Genomic DNA, 22,818 nt, shown 5'->3' with positions numbered 1-22,818 from the left:
TTCAAATTAACTTGTGAAACAGCACCACCCACTGGCGGACATAGTCTCAGCCAGCACAGTTCACATGTAACTGAAAATAAAATAATAACCATAAAAGGCAACAATCTGAAATTATGTATTTATTCCAAAATCTTTCAAGATATTTTTGTGTCACAAACTGGCCAATAAGTACACGAGTCTTGCCTTTGCAATTTGTGAACATCTTGTCTGTCCACAACAATGGGTATAGCCTACTACTAGTACTAACTAATCAATATCACGATATTGGGAGGATGATACGATATATATATATATATATATATATATATATATATATATATCGTGGCGATATATATTGTGATATATTGCAATATCAATATATTGTCCCATCCCTACCATGCAAATGTTTTCATTGTTTGTATTCATTCATCTTACCTGTTTATTTTGTATGTAGGCCTACGTCTGTTTTTTTAATTGATAAAAGGAAAATAGGGAAGCACTTCATAAGTGTTTGTATTGTATCTCTGTCTTCATCCTGTGCTTCTTTACAATAAAGAAACAATGCACTAGAATTAATACTTTTACAATGCATAGTAAGTTGTAATATGTGGGGGAAAAGAACAGGATATAAGCCTATCAGCATGTTGAGATGTGACACATTGTTGTGCATGAGGCCAAAATAGGGTGATGTGTATTTGCACAAATACTATAGTAATATTGAATTAAATGAGTAACTATATCACTGCTTCGCTGTGAGCAAAATGTCTTTATTCAAGCAGAAGTCATTGTGCATTGCATGTACAAATATTTCACAAGTCCAGTATGCATTCATATTTACATAAATAACTTATATTAACATGTATATTCACTGTGTTTCATTAGTTTGATAAATTAATTAGAAAGCTCATCGCCTACACTCAATGTCAACATTTACATCAGGAAATACATTCATTGAAGACATTAACATTTTAAAGTTTTAGCTCATGTTCAGACAATATAAGAATACTTTATTAAAAGTGAAAGTCCTGTATTCAAAATTTAACTTGATAAATGTATGTATTGGCATCAAAATACACATACATTACCAAGTAAAAGTACACAAGTTTTCAAAATGTGTCAAAATCTTCTGAAAGTAGCTGATGTAGGCTAACTCACATTGCGTTATGTAACATGTTGAAAGCTAAATGTATAGATGTCTATGTTTTAATAGCTGAAATAAAATATGCTGATCTCTAAATAGCTGAAAAGTGCGGTGCATGGTAAAACACACCCAGAACCACATTTATCAGAATCAGTGCAATCAGTTACAATATTCATGTATTACCGTTGAATGAATTTGTATTTCTTCTGTCAAGGGGAGAGGATCGCTCTGTTCTGTCCTGTGTGTTATGGAGTGTTATTTCTTTATGAAGTAGGGACACCCACTACATATTGTATAACATTGTGTTGCTGATTAAACCTTTCCTTAGATTCCGTAGTTAGGCTTGTTTGAGAGCACTATTGCCGCTGTTGTGTAACATGTGTTCATGTTTTTGTTTATTTTCTTTTCTATATGTTAATGTGTATTTTCAGTGCTTAGTAAACTTGACCTTTGGGTCTGTACTTGGTCTGCTCATTTTTCCTTCTACAATCTACACCAAATCACTTCGCCGAAAAACGCCGATCTACAACCTCTCAATTCCTCGCAGTGTGAGTTTGTAGATTGGCTATTTTCGGCTAATGTTCCCCTCAGAATATGACTGTTGAAGTGGTAAATATGGAAAAAATAAGTTCTTATCACACAAAGATTTGACGCCCCCCCTGTAGTAACTCTGAGGACCCCCTAGGGGTCCCAGACCCCTATTGAACACCCCTGCTGTTTCCAGGCAGATTCCATGATGCATACCTCTTGGTTGGTGATGGCCTTAGCACTTAGCATACACTAGTTGTTAAAAAATGGTGGACATTTACCATGATTTTACCACGGCTAAGAGTAAGGTTATTATAGTCAACAAAACAATTGAGTTGACTGAAATTATCAACATAGTCAATACTTCTAATAAAAACATAAACACATCTAAAACGAATCAAAGCCAAACGGAAATTTTAAACAAAGCCAAACTGAAATTTAAAACAAAAAGTAAAAAAGGGGGGAAAAATGAAAATAGAACATGAAATTTGAAAAAGATTTAAACTATAAAAACCTTGCCTATATGCCTCTTAGCCGTACTTCCACCATCCATGGTAAACACCACCCTCCTGTGGCTTGCTGTTTTAATTCGTGCAGAAAAGAATGGTTAGTCTGAAAATATACCAGTACTATATTTAAAAAAGTTTAAAATGTAAAATGTTAATGTATTCCATGTTCAGACGTGTCTTGAATCTTCAGTAGTCAAACAGCAGTCCGGACATCTTCAGTCAGTCTTTTACCAACATTTCAAAACAATTCTGAAACGACAACATTTCAAAAGCAGTCAATAAGCAAGTGTGAAAAGATAGATAGTGATATTAAGTAAATGCATGTATTTAATTCAGTCAGACTAGAAGCAGGGATAAAATATATCTCCACTGATAGGAGCAGGTGTGTGAAGACCAGCCTCTGTGTACACTGTACAGCTATCTGTCTGATGCTGACAGGCAGGACAACACTGACACCTCCTGGAGAACATAAGCTACCGCAACCTCCTATATTTGGAGCAGCTTGCAGCAGAGTATTGATATAGGTAGACAGACAAAACACACACACACACACACACACACACACACACACACACACACACACACACACACACACACACACACACACACACACACACACATATATACACATACATATGACTGACTCACCTTTCATTCTAGTGAGTCAGTGTTGACAGAATGAAGCAGTGACTCCTTCAGCTGGAAAACAGGACAGGTGGCATTTAGAAAGATAGAACGATATATACTATACATTTGGTGTACATACAGTACATCTGTTAAAACTATAATTTAGTGGTTCAGAGACAGATACCGTTACTATAATAATTGAAGTTTGAGACTGAATAATTGATAGGCGTTTCTGTCTTGGGGTTTCATTTGATGTCAAAGGTGCTGTAAGTTATAAAACAAATGTATGCAATGTATGCACACGCATGCGTGCGTGTGTGTGATAATCAGTGTTAATTTTGTCGACTACCTTTTTTCACTGACTGACTAAATAAAAAACAAAGATACTAAACTAGTAAAACTAATGTTAGGGAAGGACTAGTGGTGCTTGCTGAAAGCAAGCACTTATATCAACTGCAAGGAATTTCTTGACAGGAAGTAGCTCAGTCATAACATTTCAAACACTTTGCAGATAGAAAGAGTATAATTCAATCTTTTCGTACAGCTGCAATGTTGGTGAGTTTGACCTCGTTTAATAGCCTATCTACACGCTTACATGCGTGTAGATTGGCACTTCCGCTGTTTTTGGAAAACATTAAAAAATCCATGAACATCAACTGTGACTGACAAAAATTATGCAAACATAATTGTGATTATCTCAAAAATTGTGATCAGACGTGATCGTTCTTACCCTCTGGAGAAAACCTACAAAGTCCAGCTTGTCGGTCTTGGTAGGAGAGCAGACTAGACCGTGGCAGAGGTCTTCTGACCCTGGAGGTGAACGTCTGTCCTCCTGGGGAGGGAGGGCAGTGCCCCGCGACACCTCCGACACTGACAGCCAGGGCGGCGACGTGGAGCACTGAGTAGCTACACTCCTGCTGGACATGGAGTATTTTGATTATAGAGGGTATGCACGCCTAAATTGAGTGGCAAAATGTGGCAAAGTGAGTTTAATGTTTAATGTCAATTGATACAGTCAGATAGGAATTTTCTGTTTGGATGTATGGGCTGTCAAGGCCAGAACGTTTCGTTTTTTTGCCACTCAGTAGGCGTTCCAGCATAACTTCTATTATTGTTTCCCCCCAGACAGTTTTTTTTTTATATAATTTTTATCCCACGATTTTGTAACCCATTTTTCACCCCTGTGTCAATTATCTAATGTGATCCTGGGCTCTATACACCCTCCGCCAACTAGTCCCCATATATGGGGGACATGGGGAGAGCAACGGACTTTAACTCATGCTTCCTTCATGCCTGAGTGTCCAAGTTGCTCCTTCACACCTGACAGGGGGGCGTTTCCCTGGTTTGGACGTAGCGCGTGGAAGGAACACGTTATTCCAACCAGTTCCTTTCCCCTCCATCAGGCGCCCCGGCTGACCAGGATTACTGCATGTTTTTTGTGAGGTTATACTACCTTAAAACCCAGACAGGTTTTAAGTTGTTTGATTCAGTATTTAGATATACCTTTTAAAGTAATTGGGGGGGGGGAAAGAACGGGTTAAAATAGAGTTCCATTGGGTTTGTAAAGGAAGGAGGCGTGTCTGATACAACTAATATCAAATATCTAAATACTGAATCAATTAAAAACTGTCTGAAATTGAAATATCTCCAACACAGAAGTGAGTGATGTTGCCATCGGATATTTGAGCTCGTAAATTTGACATTACAAAATTATGAATTTCTATGGAATATCTTAGTTACAATGACATTAAGTTGATGTGTCCCGACAACCACGAGTCCTATGATCACCAAGCCCCTGAGATGCTCTGAATTCCCCTCTCGCACACCTATCAAACTGAGGTGTGGCTCTCAACATAAATTGTCTTTTATTTGTAATCTGTCGTGCATATAAAATATATATATTCCCCCTCAAATACCCCAGCCACCACAGCATCTTTCATGTGAACTACTTTGTCCACTCTAATTAATTGTAATGATCAAAATCACTATCCCGGCCAGCGAGAGATTGTTTTTCCTAGGGTGGTTGTGACCAGCGATTCCTCCCTTGTTCAGCACAGGTAGAATGCAGGCTTCAACCCAGCAGGCAGCGGCGGTACCCTGATTTTACATTTGCCTTTTTTACCTTTTGGTAGTGCTCGGATCACCCCTCTTCTTTCTTTAGTCTATTCTCTATAGTCTTATATAGTATAGTCTATTAGTTCTATAGTCCTGTTGATCCTTAAAGCACCAACCGTAACGCTTATAACTTTTGTACCTCCTAACTGTTTTCAACTCATGAACATGTGATTTTTTGTGGAAAGCTTAAGATTATTTTATTTGTAATAACAATGACAAAATTTAGGAAACAAAAAATGAAGGGATATCCAGTTATCCACTCGTGACCCAAGGAAATGGATCCCACACTGGATCCCCACTGCTGGGGAAACAGTGCTTTAGTTTAAACCACTGGTGCAGGTCTCGTCTCCTTTACCCACCTGTGGTCGGAGGTGGAGTTGGGTGTATGTAGTGATGGTGGAGATTGGAGCAGTCTGCTAGAGGTAGAGCTGCTGGGCGTATGGAGGTTGGGTGGAGATGATGAACGCATTCTCAGTTGGGAGCAGAGCAGGGACTGTTCATCCAGGAGCCGGTGAATCTTCTACACATGGAAGAAAAGGTGAAGGGAAACGTTAACATGCTTCCCACCCCACGTCCGAAGTCCAAACTAGTTCCGACAGGGTGCGTTATAATAACTACAAAATGGTGTCAATCAAAACTTCTGCCCCTGCACCCCTAGCTGTTCTGACTGGCTGCAGGTGTGATTGATTAGGCAAACGCTTTATTTTTGTTTCTGCATTATGCACTGCAGCCATATTGGAAAGAAACTGGGCCTCTTCCTTACTTCCTTCACAGTGTTGTGTTGTTACCAATGTTTCTAATGAAGGCTTCAAGACTCTGTCTGCTCTGGCTCTGGAGTAAGGAAGAGGCCCAGCAGTAATAATAATAATACTAATGGAATGCATTTTTATAGCGCTTTTCTATGCACTACGTGCCTACTGCCTACTCAAAGCGCTTTACAATGGTCCATTCATTAATTCATGCTTTGGTTGGCTTTGGTTGGCTGAGGAGAGGAACTAGTCTCTACAAACACCTTGGAAATCCCCGGCGACCAGTTTCTCTCAGCGAGTGAGAACAATATCCAGGTATTAAAATAACCGCGCTAGTTACGTACACACGCTTCAGTCGCTCAAGGCACAGATCAAGCTGTAATTCATTTGATTAGAAAACTTGAGTGGGTCTAATTATTTTGAAGCTTGTAGGCCCTATTAGCTACACCAGTTAGACTTAGAGAGTACTGGCCTTTATCAGAAACGCAACGGCTGGCACTATAGGCCAGGAGCCAGGCCAGACAGGCCAGGCCAGGAGCCAGGCCAGCCAGGAATTTCTGTACAATAGCTTTTTGCATGCGTGCGTGCCTACATGCGTGCTTACAGTACCATTTTGATGCTGTCATCATATTGACAGGCCAGTTCATTCAGCTGTGTCTCCAGTTGTCCAGCCTCTGCTTTCACTGCTCTCCTTAACTCTGTGATGTCATTAACCTCCTCCCTACGCACACATGCACGCACGGACGCACACACGCACGTGTGCACACACACGCGCGCGCGCACACACACACACACACACACACACACACACACACACACACACACACACACACACACACACACACACACACACACACACAGACAGCACAATTTATATGAGATTAGTGCATTTTATTATATTTCCTTTAACATTCCATTACAAATTGGATGTGGATGGGGCTGTTATCTCTGTTTGTCTGCCCCCCCCCCCCCCCCCCCCCCCCTCTTATCTTCTCTTTCTTTATTTTCTTGGAAAAAGAACATGATTTTACCTCCTTTTTTACATGTAAAACTGTGATGAGACAATAAACATGATTCTGATTATGTTGCAAGCTATGGTTCCCAAATGGTAAGGTGCAGTAGCTTGTGTTGTCCAAGAGGTGTCAGTGTTGTCCTACCTGTCGGCGTAAGACAGAGAGCTGTACACAGAGGCCTGGTCTTCACACACCTTCTCCTCGATGTCTGTCAACACTGAGCGGAACTGACGAATACAACGCATCATCCCCTCCAGCTCATCCACAGAATACTGCAGGGGATACAGACACGCAATACGTTTTACAGACATTTAGACCAGTGTTTTTCAACCATTGTTCCGGGGACCACAAGTGGTCCTTGGGGTTGATTCCAGGTGTTCCAAACCAAATGGACCCTTATTAAATCTTTGACTCTTGGGAGTGAAAATTACGCTTACACTCCAAACATATGCATTACTTAATTTACAAGAAGTATATACAATTAGAGAGAATGTTTGATCAACGTTTGTCTGTTATCTCTCCTATGGTACCACCATCAATACAGCATGGAATTGTGGACAATGTCTTATCCAACGACAATAAAATACTCTAGGATCTGAGAAACTAAATCTCCTCAAATGGTGGACCGTGGCTCAAATTCCGAATAAATAATAGACCTGAAAAGGGTTGAAAACCACTGGTTTGGAGCATAGACCTACCCGTGGTCATAATGGAGATATGTATACAGTAATTAACAATAGATGTTTTGTAAATTTTTGCAAAAGACACTTGGATGTTTCTCAACATAATTGTGCTGCTTCCCTCTGTTGTGAATCTTATTCAAGATAACGGCCAGGCAGCAAATAAAATGTATTTTCAGCTGTGTTTTGTCGTTGTAGCTAAGTGTCTGTGTTATTCCCATGTTGAAATGCACAGACAAGAGGATAAATGAACTCCATGCCTTGGCTGGGGACCAACACATTCTCACTGGTAGCTATTGCTTTGCCTATCAACAACACATCTGCATACTGTACTGCTTACTATTAGGTACTATCGCTGGTATGCACGTGCACACCGGTGAGTGTGCGGGCTCTAGCTCAAAAGACTGGTGGGACAGCTTGGTACCACGTGAAGCATGAACTACACCCCTGAAGATGGCACAGATAGAGGCATCAGGCATGTATGCCTTGGCCCTGGTCTACCGGGCCTCCTGTAGCCAGGATACATTTCCATATGAATGGCTCATTCGCATGCGTGTTGTTTCTCTTCCTGTTCTCTTTCCAGGCTTGTCAGTGGGAGTGGGATTTGAATGGAAATTGAATTGAATTGGGAGCACACCCACTGTGTGCTGTGAGATTGTATTGGGCTTCACTAGTGTAAACGGGGGTTAAGTTACAAGTTACAATGTTTGACCAGCTTTTATAGTAAAGTTTGTTGATTTCTTTTGATGCAGTAAAAAAAGCAGTTGATCCCTCTTTTTTTTTTGTAAAATTGGTCATAACACAGTTAAAAGTCCTTAAATTGTCACATCGCTGTCATCTAGGTTCCCCTGATGAGTCAGTCAGTCAGTCAGTCAGTCAGTCAGTCAGTCAGTCAGTCAGTCAGTCAGTCAGTCAGTCAGTCTGTCTGTCTGTCTGTCTGTCTGTCTGTCTGTCTGTCTGTCTCACTCACTCACTTAGGGATAGGCACTTCCAGTGGGTGTGGTAGAGATCAAACGTCGGGGCCTGCCCATTAAGATCAGACCACTAGGCTTCACTACAAACAGACCACTAAGTCTTCCCTGCCATCTTGTGCATTACGTAACATAAACAGTGAGCCTTCAGTTTATTCTGAGAGGACGTTGTCAGTGTTCTGTCATAGCATAGAGCCTGACCAGCTGTGATGATACATATAACAGCAGCACCCCGACATACCAGGGAGAACTAGGGCGTGTAGCAAGCTAGGATAGGGTGACCGTATTTTCAAGAACCCAAACCAAACTGGGACACTTTAAAGAATATAAGTGACAATAGCTGATCTACAAGCTCATGCCTCGCAATGCCTTGTGAGCTTGTTGATCGGCTATATGTATATTCACGACCTTTGACAACTTCTTTGATAGGTTTTTGAAATTGTATTTTGGTGTTTTTATCAAGATGGGGGACGATCATTTTACTGTAGCATGAGCATATTTTCATCCCCCCAAACCGGGACCCTTAAACCAATGTCGTGCAGATTTGTCGTGTACACGTTCCTGCAGGACACATATCGTCCATGACTGATTGCCACATATTATCAGAGTTGATATTACCAGGTGTTTTCCGATGTTTTTGAGCACATAAACAGAACATTAATGTCTATGCAACCGCGATAAACAACTGGTATTATTTTAATTGGGGCGAACACTGGGACAATTTTGAAGTGAATGTTGAGAATAGGGTGTTTTAGAGACATTTGAAGTCACTTGAAACCGGGACATTCCCGGGCCAAACCGGGCAGAACATGATACACATCTAGAGAGATTTGTCAGAACTCGGGACACACAGCTTGAAACCGGTCTGCTCACTCTCTCCTGCTCTTGAATGTGTTGATTCTATTTGAGAATTTCATAACGGTCGGAAATGAACAGAATGAGAAGCCATTCTCACTCACTCACTCACTCACTCACTCACTCACTCACTCACTCACTCACTCACTCACTCACTCACTCACTCACTCACTCACTCACTCACTCACTCACTCACTCACTCACTCACTCACTCACTCACTCACTCACACACACACACACACACACACACACACACACACACACACACACACACACACACACACACACACACACACACACACACACACACACACACACACACACACACACACACACACACACACACACACACACACACACACACACACACACACACACACACACACACACACACACACACACACACACACACACACACACACACACACACACACGTCGTTCACCATGCGCCCGCAGGCGCCTATAGAGCTGGATTGTGGTCAGCTTTTTTTGTCACGCACCGCGGCCCGCAGCCCTCATGTGCAGACGCGTAGCAAGTGAGAACGCCTGCGTCACTCGCTCCCCGTCTGAGGCGGCCTTAAGGGTTGTGTCACTTACGGGTGAGCTATGGGATGTTGGCTGGTTGGTGTAGCGATGGTCGCAGGTGCAGCAGCACGCAGCTCCACTCATCAGCGCTTCCTCCCAGCGCGTGTCCTTGCTCTCTTCCTCGTCCTCCTCGTCCGGCCACAGGCCCGTGTCCAGGGAGACAGACTTGGTCTGGACTGTCCTGGTGGAGGCGGAGGGGAGGCTAGTGGACGGCCAGCCGCTAGACGGAGCCGAGGGGAAAGACGGCGTGGACGAGAAGTGACCCTGGTGTCTCCTCGCTGACATGCCCCGTGACGTCATGAGCGGCCTCGCAGTCGATCCTCCGCTTGGGCCGGTCTGAGGACCTTAGATAGATTACACTCAATGTTAATGATTGCAATTAATTAATGTTATGCGATCTAAAAGCTTGGGATGCGACACGTTGTGAGCTTATTGTTCAGCTATTTTCACTAATAAGCAATTTCTTAGATTTTATGAATTTCCTTTGTTGACAATTGTTTTCATTACTGAACATTTTCGATAGTTTTTTCGTAGTTCTAGAAAATTGTAGGGAACCTATAAAAACGGTTCTGTTACTGACAAATACTGTAGGTCCAGACCCGTTGTTTGGGGAAACAGTGGTGTAGTATGATGGCTGTTGACACAAAGTAGTGTCCCCTTTTCCACCGGGGTTGAACTAGTTCCGGCATTTTGTCCTGCCTAATTTTGAACAACATTAATTAATACAAGTTGGTTTGGAACTGGAACCAAAAAATACTTCCCTGAAGTGGGAACCAAAGTATGCATGTCACTATTCAGTTTGGAAGATGCAGATGTGATATAAACCATGATAAACCAATGAAGAACGGAACCAGTTCAAGAACCAAAGTTATTTTGGTGGAAAAGGGGGCCAAACTGTGTGTACCACTGACCTCGGAGCGTTTCTGTCTGTTTGGACAGCATGTTGCGTTGCATCTGCAGGTCGGTCCAGGTCTGCACGGCGCTCAGAGGGCTAGAGGTGTCCAGGGGTAGCGGAGGACCACCGGATAGCGCCACCGGTGCGGCGGTGAGGGGTCTAGAGCCGGAGGAGGTGTAAGGGACGTCCTTCCTGTGCACGATGTGGGACACGGAATGCGAGGACAGCATGGAAGGCATCTGCACGGAGACGGAGGGTGTCGTTCTGACAGCTTCCCCCCGGTCGTGGAGGTTGAGTCGGGCGGGGGGCGCGGAGGGCGGGGTCCTTTGGGTGAGAGGAGCACAGCGTTATCACCTAAAACTGAATAACTAAAACTAGAATTGAAAGGAACCAACATTTTAGTTAACTGAAACATAAACAAAAATAGGTTTTACAAAAAAAAATTAGTAACTGAAACTGTATTGTGAGTTTACAAAACTAATTAAGACTAATACAAAACTAAAATCATAGAGAAAATGTCATTTGTTTGTCTTTGTCACTGTCAGTATTATCATTATGATCATTTTAAATTCCTTTAAATAGCAGGAATGCAAGCTCACAACCTGGCTATCTTTGCTTAAAAAAAAAAGAGAAGCTTTTTTATTCTTGCCCCTGAACTGTCACCACAAACAAAAACTAACACACTACAACTAAAATAAAATAAATAAATAAGCCTTTTCACAATATAAAAACTAAACTAAACTAGTAATTAAAAAAGGGTAAACTAAAAAATGAAACCAAAATAACCTTGATGGAGCTGAAGAAGATTCCAGCATCATTGTGGACGTAGAAGGTCTTTCTCTGTCAGCCTTGCCTGTAAGGAGGATTCATTGTCATGAAAATAATTGCGATTAACGATTGTGTTTTCGGCACAAATTGAAATTGCATAATGACAAATAACAGAATTATTATTGGACAATGACCGCTAACAATAATCAAAATAGTGAATGGCCAAAACAGCTGATCTAGAAAGTACATAACAGTATTTTGGAGGAAAACAAATTCAACAATTTTTATATTGACCAAAAAATAGGGAGGCCCGTTGTAAAGTTAGAACTATGTGGAAATAATGATGGAAATATTACATTTACATGAATTCTTTATACGTATGAATCGAAAGCATTCTAACCATTATGCAAAAATAATTGCGATCAGCAAGATTGTGATCGGGTGTTCATGTAATGAATGTGCCTACCTGTAAGTAAGGAACGAGATGTAGGCGTGGCCTCAAAGCCCCCTGACTCCTCCTCCCCTGGACTGGGGGAGGGCGAGGAGGCCACGTGGATGGGCTCCGCCCAGTACACGTACCCGTCCGAGTCCAACTCCCGACAGATGGCGTCTACATCGCCGTAGTCGCCGTTCCCGTCCGAGCCGTCCACCGAGGTTTCAAACACCATGTCTAGGCTCTCGACCTCGATCGGTCCCGGGCCGGCTATTATTTCGCTACGCTTCGGTTCCGGGATTTCATCATCACAGGGGATGAAACCGATGACATGCAGTTCGACTTTGTCCGTTTCACGTGCTCCGTCTTTGTCTTCTGCCGCTCCCGTTTGGCCCGGACACTCGGCACGTGGTGTGGGAGCGCAGGGTTGCGAGTCGCCCGGACACTCGCCACACGGAGTCGGTTGTGAGTCCACTTCCTCCTCCAGAGAGGCCGCCCTGGAACACGGCCGCAGGTCTGCACCGTCAGTTTCGCACACTTCTACGGCTGCTCCAAAACGCTCGTCGAGTTCGTCATGCGGCCTGGGAAAACGGGGCTGCGAGTCGTCCTCCAGAGAGACACACGTTCTGGAACAGCACGGCTGCAACGCTGTAGCTTCTGTGTCCCGCGCTTCTTCTTCTAGTACTTCTCCGAACCGCTCCACCGCCAATTGGCCCGGTTCGATTGCTGATTCTTCATGTACCATTTCTTGCAAGGCCGCCTCTGTCTGCTGAGCTGCAGAACCAGCCGCCTTGGAGCCGTAAACATGGTCCATATCGCTGCTCTGTGCAGCATTAGCTCTGCTCCAGTCCTGCCACTCCTCTCCGCTTCCCCCCTGTGGCCGAGGGACGTCCTCTGGCCCCAAGGCGAAGAGGTGATCTGCCTCACCTCTAATAACGTCTGAGACAGGAGGGGGGTGTGTCGGGCCCGTGTCTGCAATGTCATCGCCATTATGGCAGGGTGTGTCGGATACAATGCAGGCGTCTGCGGGCACGTGTTCTGTAGTAGGACCTGGGATGCGTTCGCTGGACGTATCCGTCACCGGGGGTTCAGCGGGGTGGCAGGGCGATTGGTGAGGCTCCGCTCCTGCTTGGCCCGGAAGCTCATCATGCGGCCCGGGAGAATGAGCCTGCGATTGGAATGCCGGCTTGTCACAACCTCCCTTCAACTGGAACGCAGAGGGGACAGGTGGGAGGTCTTCCCCCTGCAAAGAGTAGGAGTCCAGTTCTGGGGGATGACAGTCCTCACCATGGAAGAAGGACTTTCCGTTGTCGTCACTTTCCACGCAACACTCTCCAGAGTGGTGCGTAGAAATCAACGGCAATGGAACGTTGAAAGGCAGAGGAGGGGAGGAGGCGGAGAGAAGGGATGCAGGTTCGGGGACACGCTCTTCCGAATCAGAGGGAGCTGCTGCTTCCGTCGGGCAGGAGTTTGCCGCGGCCGACACATCGAGCGTCAGCGATGGAGAGGAGGGAGTCTTTGCACAGGGAGCTGTCTGCAACCCCTTCTCCAGCCCTCCATAGGAAGAGGAGTCGGATGGTGAAGCAGGGCATGGGGAGGTACAGCACTCCACCTGTACGTCCTCGTGTCCTGCTATACGGCCTCCTCTTTCTTCCTCCTTGACTTTTGCAAACAGTTCCGATCCTGTTGGGTCTGGAAGCGCTTCATGCAGTCTGGGAGAACGGGCCAGAGAATCAACTTCTGTTCTACGCGTGCCATCTTCTTCTTCTTCTTCAACTGTGTCTACTACGGTATTGGGAAGGAACACATCGTCTGAATTGGGCGATGTTGACAGATTGGGATCGATCACGAACGTGGATAAAGCTCCTTTGAATCTAATTGACTGAGGCCGGAGGACTCCTCTTTCGAGGGAATTGGAGGTGCCGGGGGAGAAAGTATCTTGAGCACATGCGTCTTCTGATTCGGGCGATGAGGATTTAGGAGGATCGAACGTGAACACAGACGCAGTCGGGAGGCAAGCGGGAGAGGAGGTTCCAGGGGCCTCCTCCTCTGGGGGCGAGCTGAATGACTCCAGATCACACCTCCTGACGGGGGGACAGGTAGGCAGGGGGGAGGAGGAGGGAGGGACACACGTCCCCTGGTCATAGGAGGTGGGCACGGAGTGCGAGGGGAAGAGAGAGGGGGAGGGCGCAGAGGAGCTGTCCCTCACTGTGAACTGGCTCTCCATGCTGCCTCCCGACAGGCTGGACCCAGAGGATGAACCCTTCAGGGTGGCCGGGCTGTGGGTGCTGCCTCCTGGTGGAGTGGAGGGCTGGTTGTCCATGCTGTCTCCCGACAAGCTGGACAGAGCCTGCATGTTGACAGAAAGACACAGTGAATAACAGGACGTAGCCAAGCTTAAAACTAAAGTGTTAAAAAAAAAATATATATATAAACCTTGATGATTTGGGGTCCTGGCGGCAAGAGTACCCCCTGCTGGGACAGACAGGGAATGAACGGCTCCTCCATGAAGCCACTGCTGTCTGACTGACAACTGTTAGTTCTGAGTACACCCCCCCTCACTGAGAGAGAGAGAGAGAGACACAGACAGACAGACAGACAGACAGACAGACAGACAGACAGACAGACAGACAGACAGACAGACAGACAGACAGACAGACAGAAGCAGGTCACTAGTGAGTGAGAACAGAATCTTCAGTATTCAGAGAAGAAGGCAGCGTTATATAAACAATTTTATAATGCTTTCCATTTGGGGGACAAAACGATATATAAATATTGTACAACATTCCTTGCCCGACATGCAATAAAAATCTGATAAACGTGTTTTCAACCGCATTAAGGATACTCTTTTCAAAGCAAGGAGTTATCTTTGAGCATTCATGTTAAAAACATCACAGGAATTAAAGCATTCACTTCCAAACTAACTTTATCTGCAGCAGCTTATAAAAGCCTCATTCATATTTAGTTTGTGTTCCGGTGTTGTGCATCAAATATAGCAGATCTATAAGTATATAAACAATTAAACACTGTGTGAGCTGTGTATGTGAGCATGTAGATCGGCTATTTTCGCAAATGCTGTACATTTTGGAAACACATCAAAGACAAGACTATTTTATTTTTATAGCCGCTTATTTTTAATAATCAATTTATTAATTTGATTATCTGTTGCAATTACTACTTTTAAAGACCAATGACACTTTGGTAGAGGTTTACGTTGTGTACTTACCTTGTCATGATGTAACTAGTTTATTGTTAATAGAAATTAAGAATCCAAAACTAGCGTCTCACTGACTCTCAAACTCACTCTTTTAGCAAAACAAATGCAAGCCAAGCGGATTCTGACAATATATAACACCAAAAGAACAGCTGTGGGATTAGATTCAAAGAAAATGTTTAACTTCTCTGTAGAATTTAGGCAAGGAATAAATCCTTGGATTAATGACAAGGTATACACAACCTAAACCTCTACCAAAGTGTCCTTGCACTTTTAAACGCAATGCCTTTTATTAAAACACCTCAGCTCAAAGCTGCTTCCTTATTTAGGCATAATGCATATCTTATCTTATGTTTTGTCTCTCTATTTGAATATCCTATTTGTTTTTAAACACCTATTCATGACATAATTATGTAAAGCACTTGTGTCTCAGTGTTGGCCAAAACACAGAGGAGGAAGGAAGAGTAATAAGTTACTATCCATGTATTACTCCTTTAAAAGGTAATACTATTACATTATTTATTACTTGATATAAAGAGTAATTCAAGTTAAACACATGCATTTTATGTTGTCATTTTGCGAGCGGGCACATGAAAAAAAAACAGATCAGATGTGAAACACTGGTTTCTTTCCAATCTGTCCTGTAAAAATGTAATGCCTCTAATCTTACATTCCAGGTGCTTGTCAGGGTGGGAAGGATGAGAACCACTGACCACTGACTAGGGTACAGGTGAGAGTGCAGATATGCCATGTTTCCCCCTGGAGTAAGTATGGAACTGAAGTGACCCTCTCGTCTCCACCAGGGGCGCAATAGCCTAGGGGACGCGGGGGACGCGTCCCCTGCCAGCGTCACATTGGTCCCCCCCAGATGAGTTTGGGCCTGGTACGAGACTATAGGTACAGCTGTTGCTTCTTTCGAAAAATATAACGCAACATAGGAACCCCGCTAGTGTTTTTGGTCTTCGTCTGACAGTTTCTGTAGCAGAAAGACCTCTTTTCTGGAGGGGGGGGGGACAGTCGGTTTGGGGGGGTTCCCGAAGGCTGCGCGTAGCTTCCACCTCTGACAGAGGGGAAGCGAGTAAGCGACGCCGTCAGAAACCCCCTCACTCAGGAAGGCCCCCTCACTCAGATCTCAGACGGACCAAATTGCGACAATAACATACAGCCTATGTAAAGAGGAATATAAACAAGACCTTGGCGCAAAACTTCATATTTACCCTGCTCTAATACAACAAAAGTGTGTTCTTACATCCTCCATTTCACATCAGCACTCGTGAGTAAATTTAATTGCCATTATGAAAGTTTTCAGTGACGTTGGACCCACAGGTTGCATTGTCGTCAATAATTAATCTGTCTTTAAAACGTTCTAATGTTAATATAGCATATTGGCATTGCATTTGTATGTGCATTGAGTCACTGGAACAACCTCTCTGTAGTCCGACCCTAACCATAACCCCACGTTTTGGTGGTTAGACCCCCCCATCCCCCCCTCCCCTAGGGTAGTGGGGGGGACGGGGGGGACGGATTTTTCGGCGGCGCCGCTTCGCGGCGCCGCTCTATATCCCCCCCTAGCGTTCGGTCAGTGTTGCGCCTCTGGTCTCCACCATCTATGTTCGAATCTACACCTTTGCATGAGTGACAGGAAAGCTGCATGCGCTGTGACGCGCTCTATTTGCACACAGCCAGCAGCAACGCATTATGAAAATCACCTGAGGCTGATAATGTGTGTCTTTGCATTCCTGAACCGCACCACGCTGCACTGCAGCTAATGGAACTTTGTGGAAACACTGGAAAGTAACTAAGTACATTTACTCAAGTTCTGCACGATGAAGTAAAAATGTTTGAGGTATGTTTATTTCATTTGGGTATTTCCATTTCTTTCTATTCTTTGAGACACACATACGGGTATTTCAAGGGGTGGACGAAATACGAATGCGCCATTCCTTCACTGGGTGAAAACAACAGCTTACCATTGGAATTACATTAGGATACCCACACGTTACATTGTATGGGTTTATTTCATCATAGTGCAACATATGGTGAAGTATTGTAGTGCAGGGAATTGCAACAATTAACAACCGCTCTTGTGATTTTGCCAATAATCATATTCTTTGAGACACACATCCGGGTTTTTGAGGGGTCAAACAAGGAGGGGTCAAACAAGGAATTGGCTCATAGTAGGACTTACGACATGATGTATGTGTAGTCAGAAAAGACCCCCCCCCCATTTCCTGTCTACCTACTGTACTATCAATAAAGGCATAAAAAGCCCAAAAATAAATCTTTTAATATAAAGAAACATCTCTGCTCTCTCCAAATGGAGCAAATCAACTTGACTGATGTTTATATACAGCCAACGGCACTGACGGAGACTGATTTCATCCCTGTCTTTATAAAAGGATGAAAAAAAAGCAAGTAAGGGAAACATGTAGAGGACATGAGAGGACATGAGAGAGAGAGAGAGAGAGAGAGAGAGAGAGAGAGAGAGAGAGAGAGAGAGAGAGAGAGAGAGAGAGAGAGAGAGAGAGAGAGAGAGAGAGAGAGAGAGAGAGAGAGAGAAGAATGCATTTATCTATTTTAACATTTGTTAAGTTGGTCACGTGCCAAAAGCGGTGGACAGAAACTGGTCGACAGAAACTGCTGTTGCCCCACAGGGGCAGAAACAAGGCCTTTTAACCAGGCTACTTGCACACACTACAACTCGCTTACAATTCGCAAACCTGGCAACACTGCTCTGTGTTCTCATAGGCCCACCAGGCCCGCCCCCACACTACTTCACACTCTCACAATCAGCCATCTTGCTTTTTAGGGCTCTCGCAGGATAACAGACAGAAGGAAGGGGAGAAATTATTGGCTCACTATTTTGCTTATCACTTCTAAATCCCTGTATTTACAAAAAAAAACACTCAGCGAATCCCTTAGTTAAATCAACATTGTTCATTGTCACTACTTGGATTGTGCCGAAATATTTACATTACACGTATAGCTGTTGCTATTTTCGCCTGCCAGCCAATGCCGACTACACACGCCTGCACACATACACACACACACACACACACACACACACACACACACACACACACACACACACACACACACACACACACACACACACAGGAATGGCTATACGGCGGCGAGACAGCAGTGCAGCACATTATAATTTTCAGTTTCATTAAATAACTGTCTTTCTCAGCGTGCGCACGTGCGCACACAACATTATTCAAGTGAAATGCGTAACGCCAATATTGGGCTCATATAGGCTACGAATACACGACGAAATAACTGACAGGAGTGACGGTGCTGTGAGTAAACTGACAACGCTTTCTGACAGAGAGAGAGAGAGAGAGAGACAGAAAGACGTGTTAGAGTAACGCGCGCGAGCGAGAGAGAGAGAGAACGTCAGAGAGAGAGAGAGAGAGACTCTGAGAGAGAGAGAGAGAGAGGGGGGGGGGCGCAGACCTAACGTGAGCTTCTGGGACAGAAACTTGCGTTTTCATGACAGCAGCAGCAGCCTCTGATAGCTACTGTGCTAAAGATGCTAAAGCAACACAAAAAAACATCCACACGCAAATAGGGGTGGGTCCCGAACCTCGGGACCAATCCGGTACCGAACCGAACATGCTCGAGTACCGGGTACCCATTACAATAATTCAATTTCGGTTCTCTCTATCGGTTCCTGGGTGACACCCTGCACGCACGCACGCACATAAAACAGCTGATTATAATCAGATCATGCTACTTGGAGAGCCAGCAACAGAATGGACCGTGGTAATCGCTTCCTATTGTTGCGTTGTCACACATCTAACCATTAGACGTGCGATAACAACAACACGGAACAATAGACTCTAACGATCCTCGGCCATTGAAATGTTAATGCTTAAGACTGGAGCGCAGAGCGCATATGCACGTAGACACATACATGTCCCGACCCAAACATTGAGGAGCTAAAGTAAACGTGACGTTGTTGTGATTAAACATAATGTGCCACGAAAAATAGCTGTCCAAAATAGCTGTCCATAGATGTCCAAACATGATCGCCGTCACAGTCGCGATACTTTTCAGTTGTGTGGTACTTTTGTATTGATTTAACTGTAACAGAAAGTTCTATCCAGACTATCGACAGTCCCATCTCCCAGTCACGGAGCTGGGACTGACAGTACACACATGTAGAGACGAGAGAGCAGCAGCACCAGCTAGCTATAGAAACCAGAGGTGTTGCCAGTATAACTCTATGGCAGAAACAAGCCACCTAGGTCTATACAAAATAAGACAAAAAGAATCAACACTGGTCTTTTCTCGCCAGTGTTGCCAAATAAGCGATTAGTAAGTAATTTAATTTAATTTAATTTATAAGCGATTTGGGGATTATTTTTGTAGATTGAAAAAATATTGGGGGTGCTTTGCTCTTGGCATGAAAATGTTTGCGAACCACTGCTCTAAAACAATATTAGACAAAGTTTGAGCCACAAACACATTGCTCTCTCTCTTCTCCTTTTGTATAAATTAAATAGGCCTATTCATGATTCTGCTTATAGAGAAGTAGCCTATGTTAGTTTGTTTTATGGAAACAGTTGTTTGTGTTGAATGTGCTAATTGCACAGAATTATTCAAAAGAGAGAAAATGGGCAAGCCATAAAATAATGCACATTGCACTTTTCATACGTCATGTGGAAAAAAGGTAAATAAAAAAAGTAACATTAATGTTGTCAAACCTGATCTCTACAATACAGCGTTTTCTTTCAGTTCATCATTGAATTCAGAGCAAAAAAGGTTTTGCGATTAATTGCCTGACAGCACTAACATACACATTACCTGACATTGAGCTTTTTTGTTAAACATTTGACCTCTTTTATATCATTTTGGAACCGAAATAGGGAAGCGTTAAGAACCGGAATCGATAAGCAGAACCGGAATCGGTACCGGACTCGAAAAAATCCTAACGATACCCATCCCTACACGCAAACCAAAACAAACCAGGGACCAGAGTGTGAGAGTGAAACAAGCAACCAGGTCTATAAAAATGTTAATAGGCCAGTTCAAAGTAGGTAAATCAGAAATGTTCCGGAAATTAGTCTTAAAATAATCAATTATAGTGTTGACTGTCAAACTTTGTTGTTGTTGTTTCAGAGCAGTGGAACTCAAACATTTCCATGTCAAGGACTACCAATAGATAAACAAGTCCAAAGTAGCTTATAATGATCAGACTTGGCAACACTGTCTCTAGGTTGAACGTTCTACTTTACAAGCTCACACATATGAAATATGTTTTTTTGAATCTTCAAACTGAGACATATTTTATGATAATACTGTTAGCACAGTCATCATACTCCAAGAGCATACAAATGGAACCAAATGGACCCTGATTTTCCCAGAGAGCAAATGGTATCAAATGGGGGTCTGTGGCCTAATGCATTTCAAACTGGGGGTTCTTGGTATTATATTCTCTGCATATCTTATCAACTTGGGGTGAATATTTCACCACAATACTTTACTGAATATTTCACAAGAATATAACACAAGAGTCAAATGTACGGTCAAATGTAATCACAATATAGGCTACAGATGTAAATATTTATGACACAGTAAAATGTCGAAAATTAGTGCTATCCCCCCCCCCCCACACACACACACACACACACACACACACACGACAGGCAAGGCTGTTGTTTGCATCGTTAGCAGGCAGCAGCTACCTTGGCACTGCTCTCTGTGACTGTAGTTGTTTCACCATGTTTGCGTATTTATGAGAAATAAAAAACACTTTCTGTTATAATAATTTATAACCCATCCGTTACTACATGTGCAGGGCACACTACTGAGTTTAAAAACACAGCTGAAACATGAAGTGGAGTCTGTCACCTCCCGCAATTTCCTTCTTCCCATATTGCGCTGCAATGTAACTAGGATTCGCCGGCCGAAGGCCGGCGAAATTCTAGTTTAAAATACATTTGAAAAATGAGCTGCTATTTGTCCAAAAGGTTTTATACCAAGTAAGTGCATGCAAAAATTGCTACCATTTTCCTCAAAAGCGTATCTCAAGCTAACCTTTCCTATTTTTTGTTTTGATTGTTACATGGCAATGTAAACCTATGTTTATTGAATTAAAAGATTGTTATATGGCAATGTAAATGTATATTTATTGAATTGAAAGAGAGAGAGAGAGAGAGAGAGAGAGAGAGAGAGAGAGAGAAGGGGGAATCCTATGTTGTATATACAGTACTAGAAGCCAGGGATAGTGTTTAAACAAAGTTTAAACGAGTCAGACATCCACTCAGGCACGCTCTCTGTGTCTGCATTTCACTTTGAAACATATACCGGCCAAAGACAAGACAAGAAATCGAAGCGCGTCTCGTCTCGGCCGGCTACCGTTTCCTATCCGATACGCGGTCAAGACTTAAAACAGCTGTTGAGAAACACGCGCCACAGAGGAAGGGCGAGAGACAGAGAGAGGGACTGACTGATAAGGAAATCACTTTGCTATCCAAATAGTTCCACTGAGCCCTTTTAAACACTTCCAACTTTATATACTTAGTTGACCGGTCGCCCAGAAATCTATAATCGCCCCCTTCATTGTCTCCTTCTCCACCCAAAATATCAGATCTTTATTATCTTATTTGCTGATACACACATGACAGTCAACAAGTTGAGTATCGGTAAGTATATTATTTGTCTTGTGAACTGTCAGTGGACAGTTCAGAAACGTGCCTACCAATGACATCATACATTTAGATGGAGATTCCAAACTAATAGAAACAACAGCCTTTCTCTTCCTGGAAAGTTTGTTGTTTGTTTGTTTGTTCTTAAATGAACGAACGAATGAATGAATGAATGAATGAATGTTGAAATCTTATTTGAAATGACAAAACCCACCTACCGATGAAACAATCTTATAATGAGAATGAATGAGGACCAATTATATGAAGATAAGGTTGGAAATGTGTAAAGTGAAGTAGTCCTTACAGTAATCAAGTAATGTATGTATACTTAGTTACTGTCCAGTACTGTTCATACTTGATGTCATACCTGTGCTGCCAGCTCCTCCAGTGTAGCTGCCAGTGATGCTGCCTTCATCAAAGCTGAGAATCTGCAACAAACAACACATAAAAGTTTGATTATGCTTGACTGTGCGCCGTGCTGTAAGCCAGAAGTAGCTGATCAGGGACGTGCAGAGAAGGTTAGACAGGCAGGGTCTGAAATTCCCTAAAAGGGTACTTTTGGCAAATGGCAAAAATAAATGCGGATCTACAAGCTCACAACGCGTCGTGGGGCGACGTGTTGACAGCTTGGAGATCAGCTATTTTGAAGATGACAAATTAATTCACCTCAAAATGCTACATTCACATTCAGGAGAATTCGGGAAAAGGCAATTCTCCTGTATGGCATGAAAGAGTGGGCACCTCAACGATATTATTATTATTACATTTTTGTGTGGGGGAATTGAGGTGCACACAATATTTAGACGCCCACTGTTGCAGGTTACAGATGAATTGCTCATATTGTCATGGTGGTTCATATATTGTGGTTACAGATGAATTGCTCATATTGTCATGGTGGTTCATATATTGTGGTTACAGATGAATTGCTCATATTGTCATGGTGGTTCATATATTGTGGTTACAGATGAATTGCTCATATTGTCATGGTGGTTCATATATTGTGGTTACAGATGAATTGCTCATATTGTCATGGTGGTTCATATATTGTGGTTACAGATGAATTGCTCATATTGTCATGGTGGTTCATATATTGTGGTTAC

The 22,818-nt window shown here is 43.3% G+C and overlaps 1 protein-coding gene across 1 annotated transcript in view; it reads right to left on the bottom strand.

Annotated features, from left to right (window-relative positions):
- Positions 1–766: 766 nt before the first annotated feature.
- The window catches only part of itprid1 (ITPR interacting domain containing 1), a gene marked incomplete at its 5' end in the record, with an annotated part of 38,533 nt that continues 16,481 nt past the window's right edge, over positions 767–22,818 (bottom strand). The window contains 12 exons of the mRNA XM_080789547.1: positions 767–2,406; positions 2,806–2,856; positions 3,515–3,701; positions 5,259–5,419; positions 6,258–6,369; positions 6,806–6,933; positions 9,765–10,096; positions 10,664–10,971; positions 11,434–11,500; positions 11,882–14,198; positions 14,285–14,409; positions 22,086–22,146. Of these exons, the coding sequence (XP_080645673.1) occupies positions 2,809–2,856; positions 3,515–3,701; positions 5,259–5,419; positions 6,258–6,369; positions 6,806–6,933; positions 9,765–10,096; positions 10,664–10,971; positions 11,434–11,500; positions 11,882–14,198; positions 14,285–14,409; positions 22,086–22,146 (3,846 nt within the window). The 3' untranslated portion in view covers positions 767–2,406; positions 2,806–2,808. The remainder of the gene's footprint in view (positions 2,407–2,805; positions 2,857–3,514; positions 3,702–5,258; positions 5,420–6,257; positions 6,370–6,805; positions 6,934–9,764; positions 10,097–10,663; positions 10,972–11,433; positions 11,501–11,881; positions 14,199–14,284; positions 14,410–22,085; positions 22,147–22,818) is intronic.

The sequence above is a fragment of the Protomyctophum bolini genome (assembly GCF_963924005.1).
Source record: "Protomyctophum bolini genome assembly, chromosome: 2".
Taxonomy (NCBI): Eukaryota; Metazoa; Chordata; class Actinopteri; order Myctophiformes; family Myctophidae; genus Protomyctophum; species Protomyctophum bolini.
This window is presented reverse-complemented; position numbering and strand designations above follow the sequence as displayed.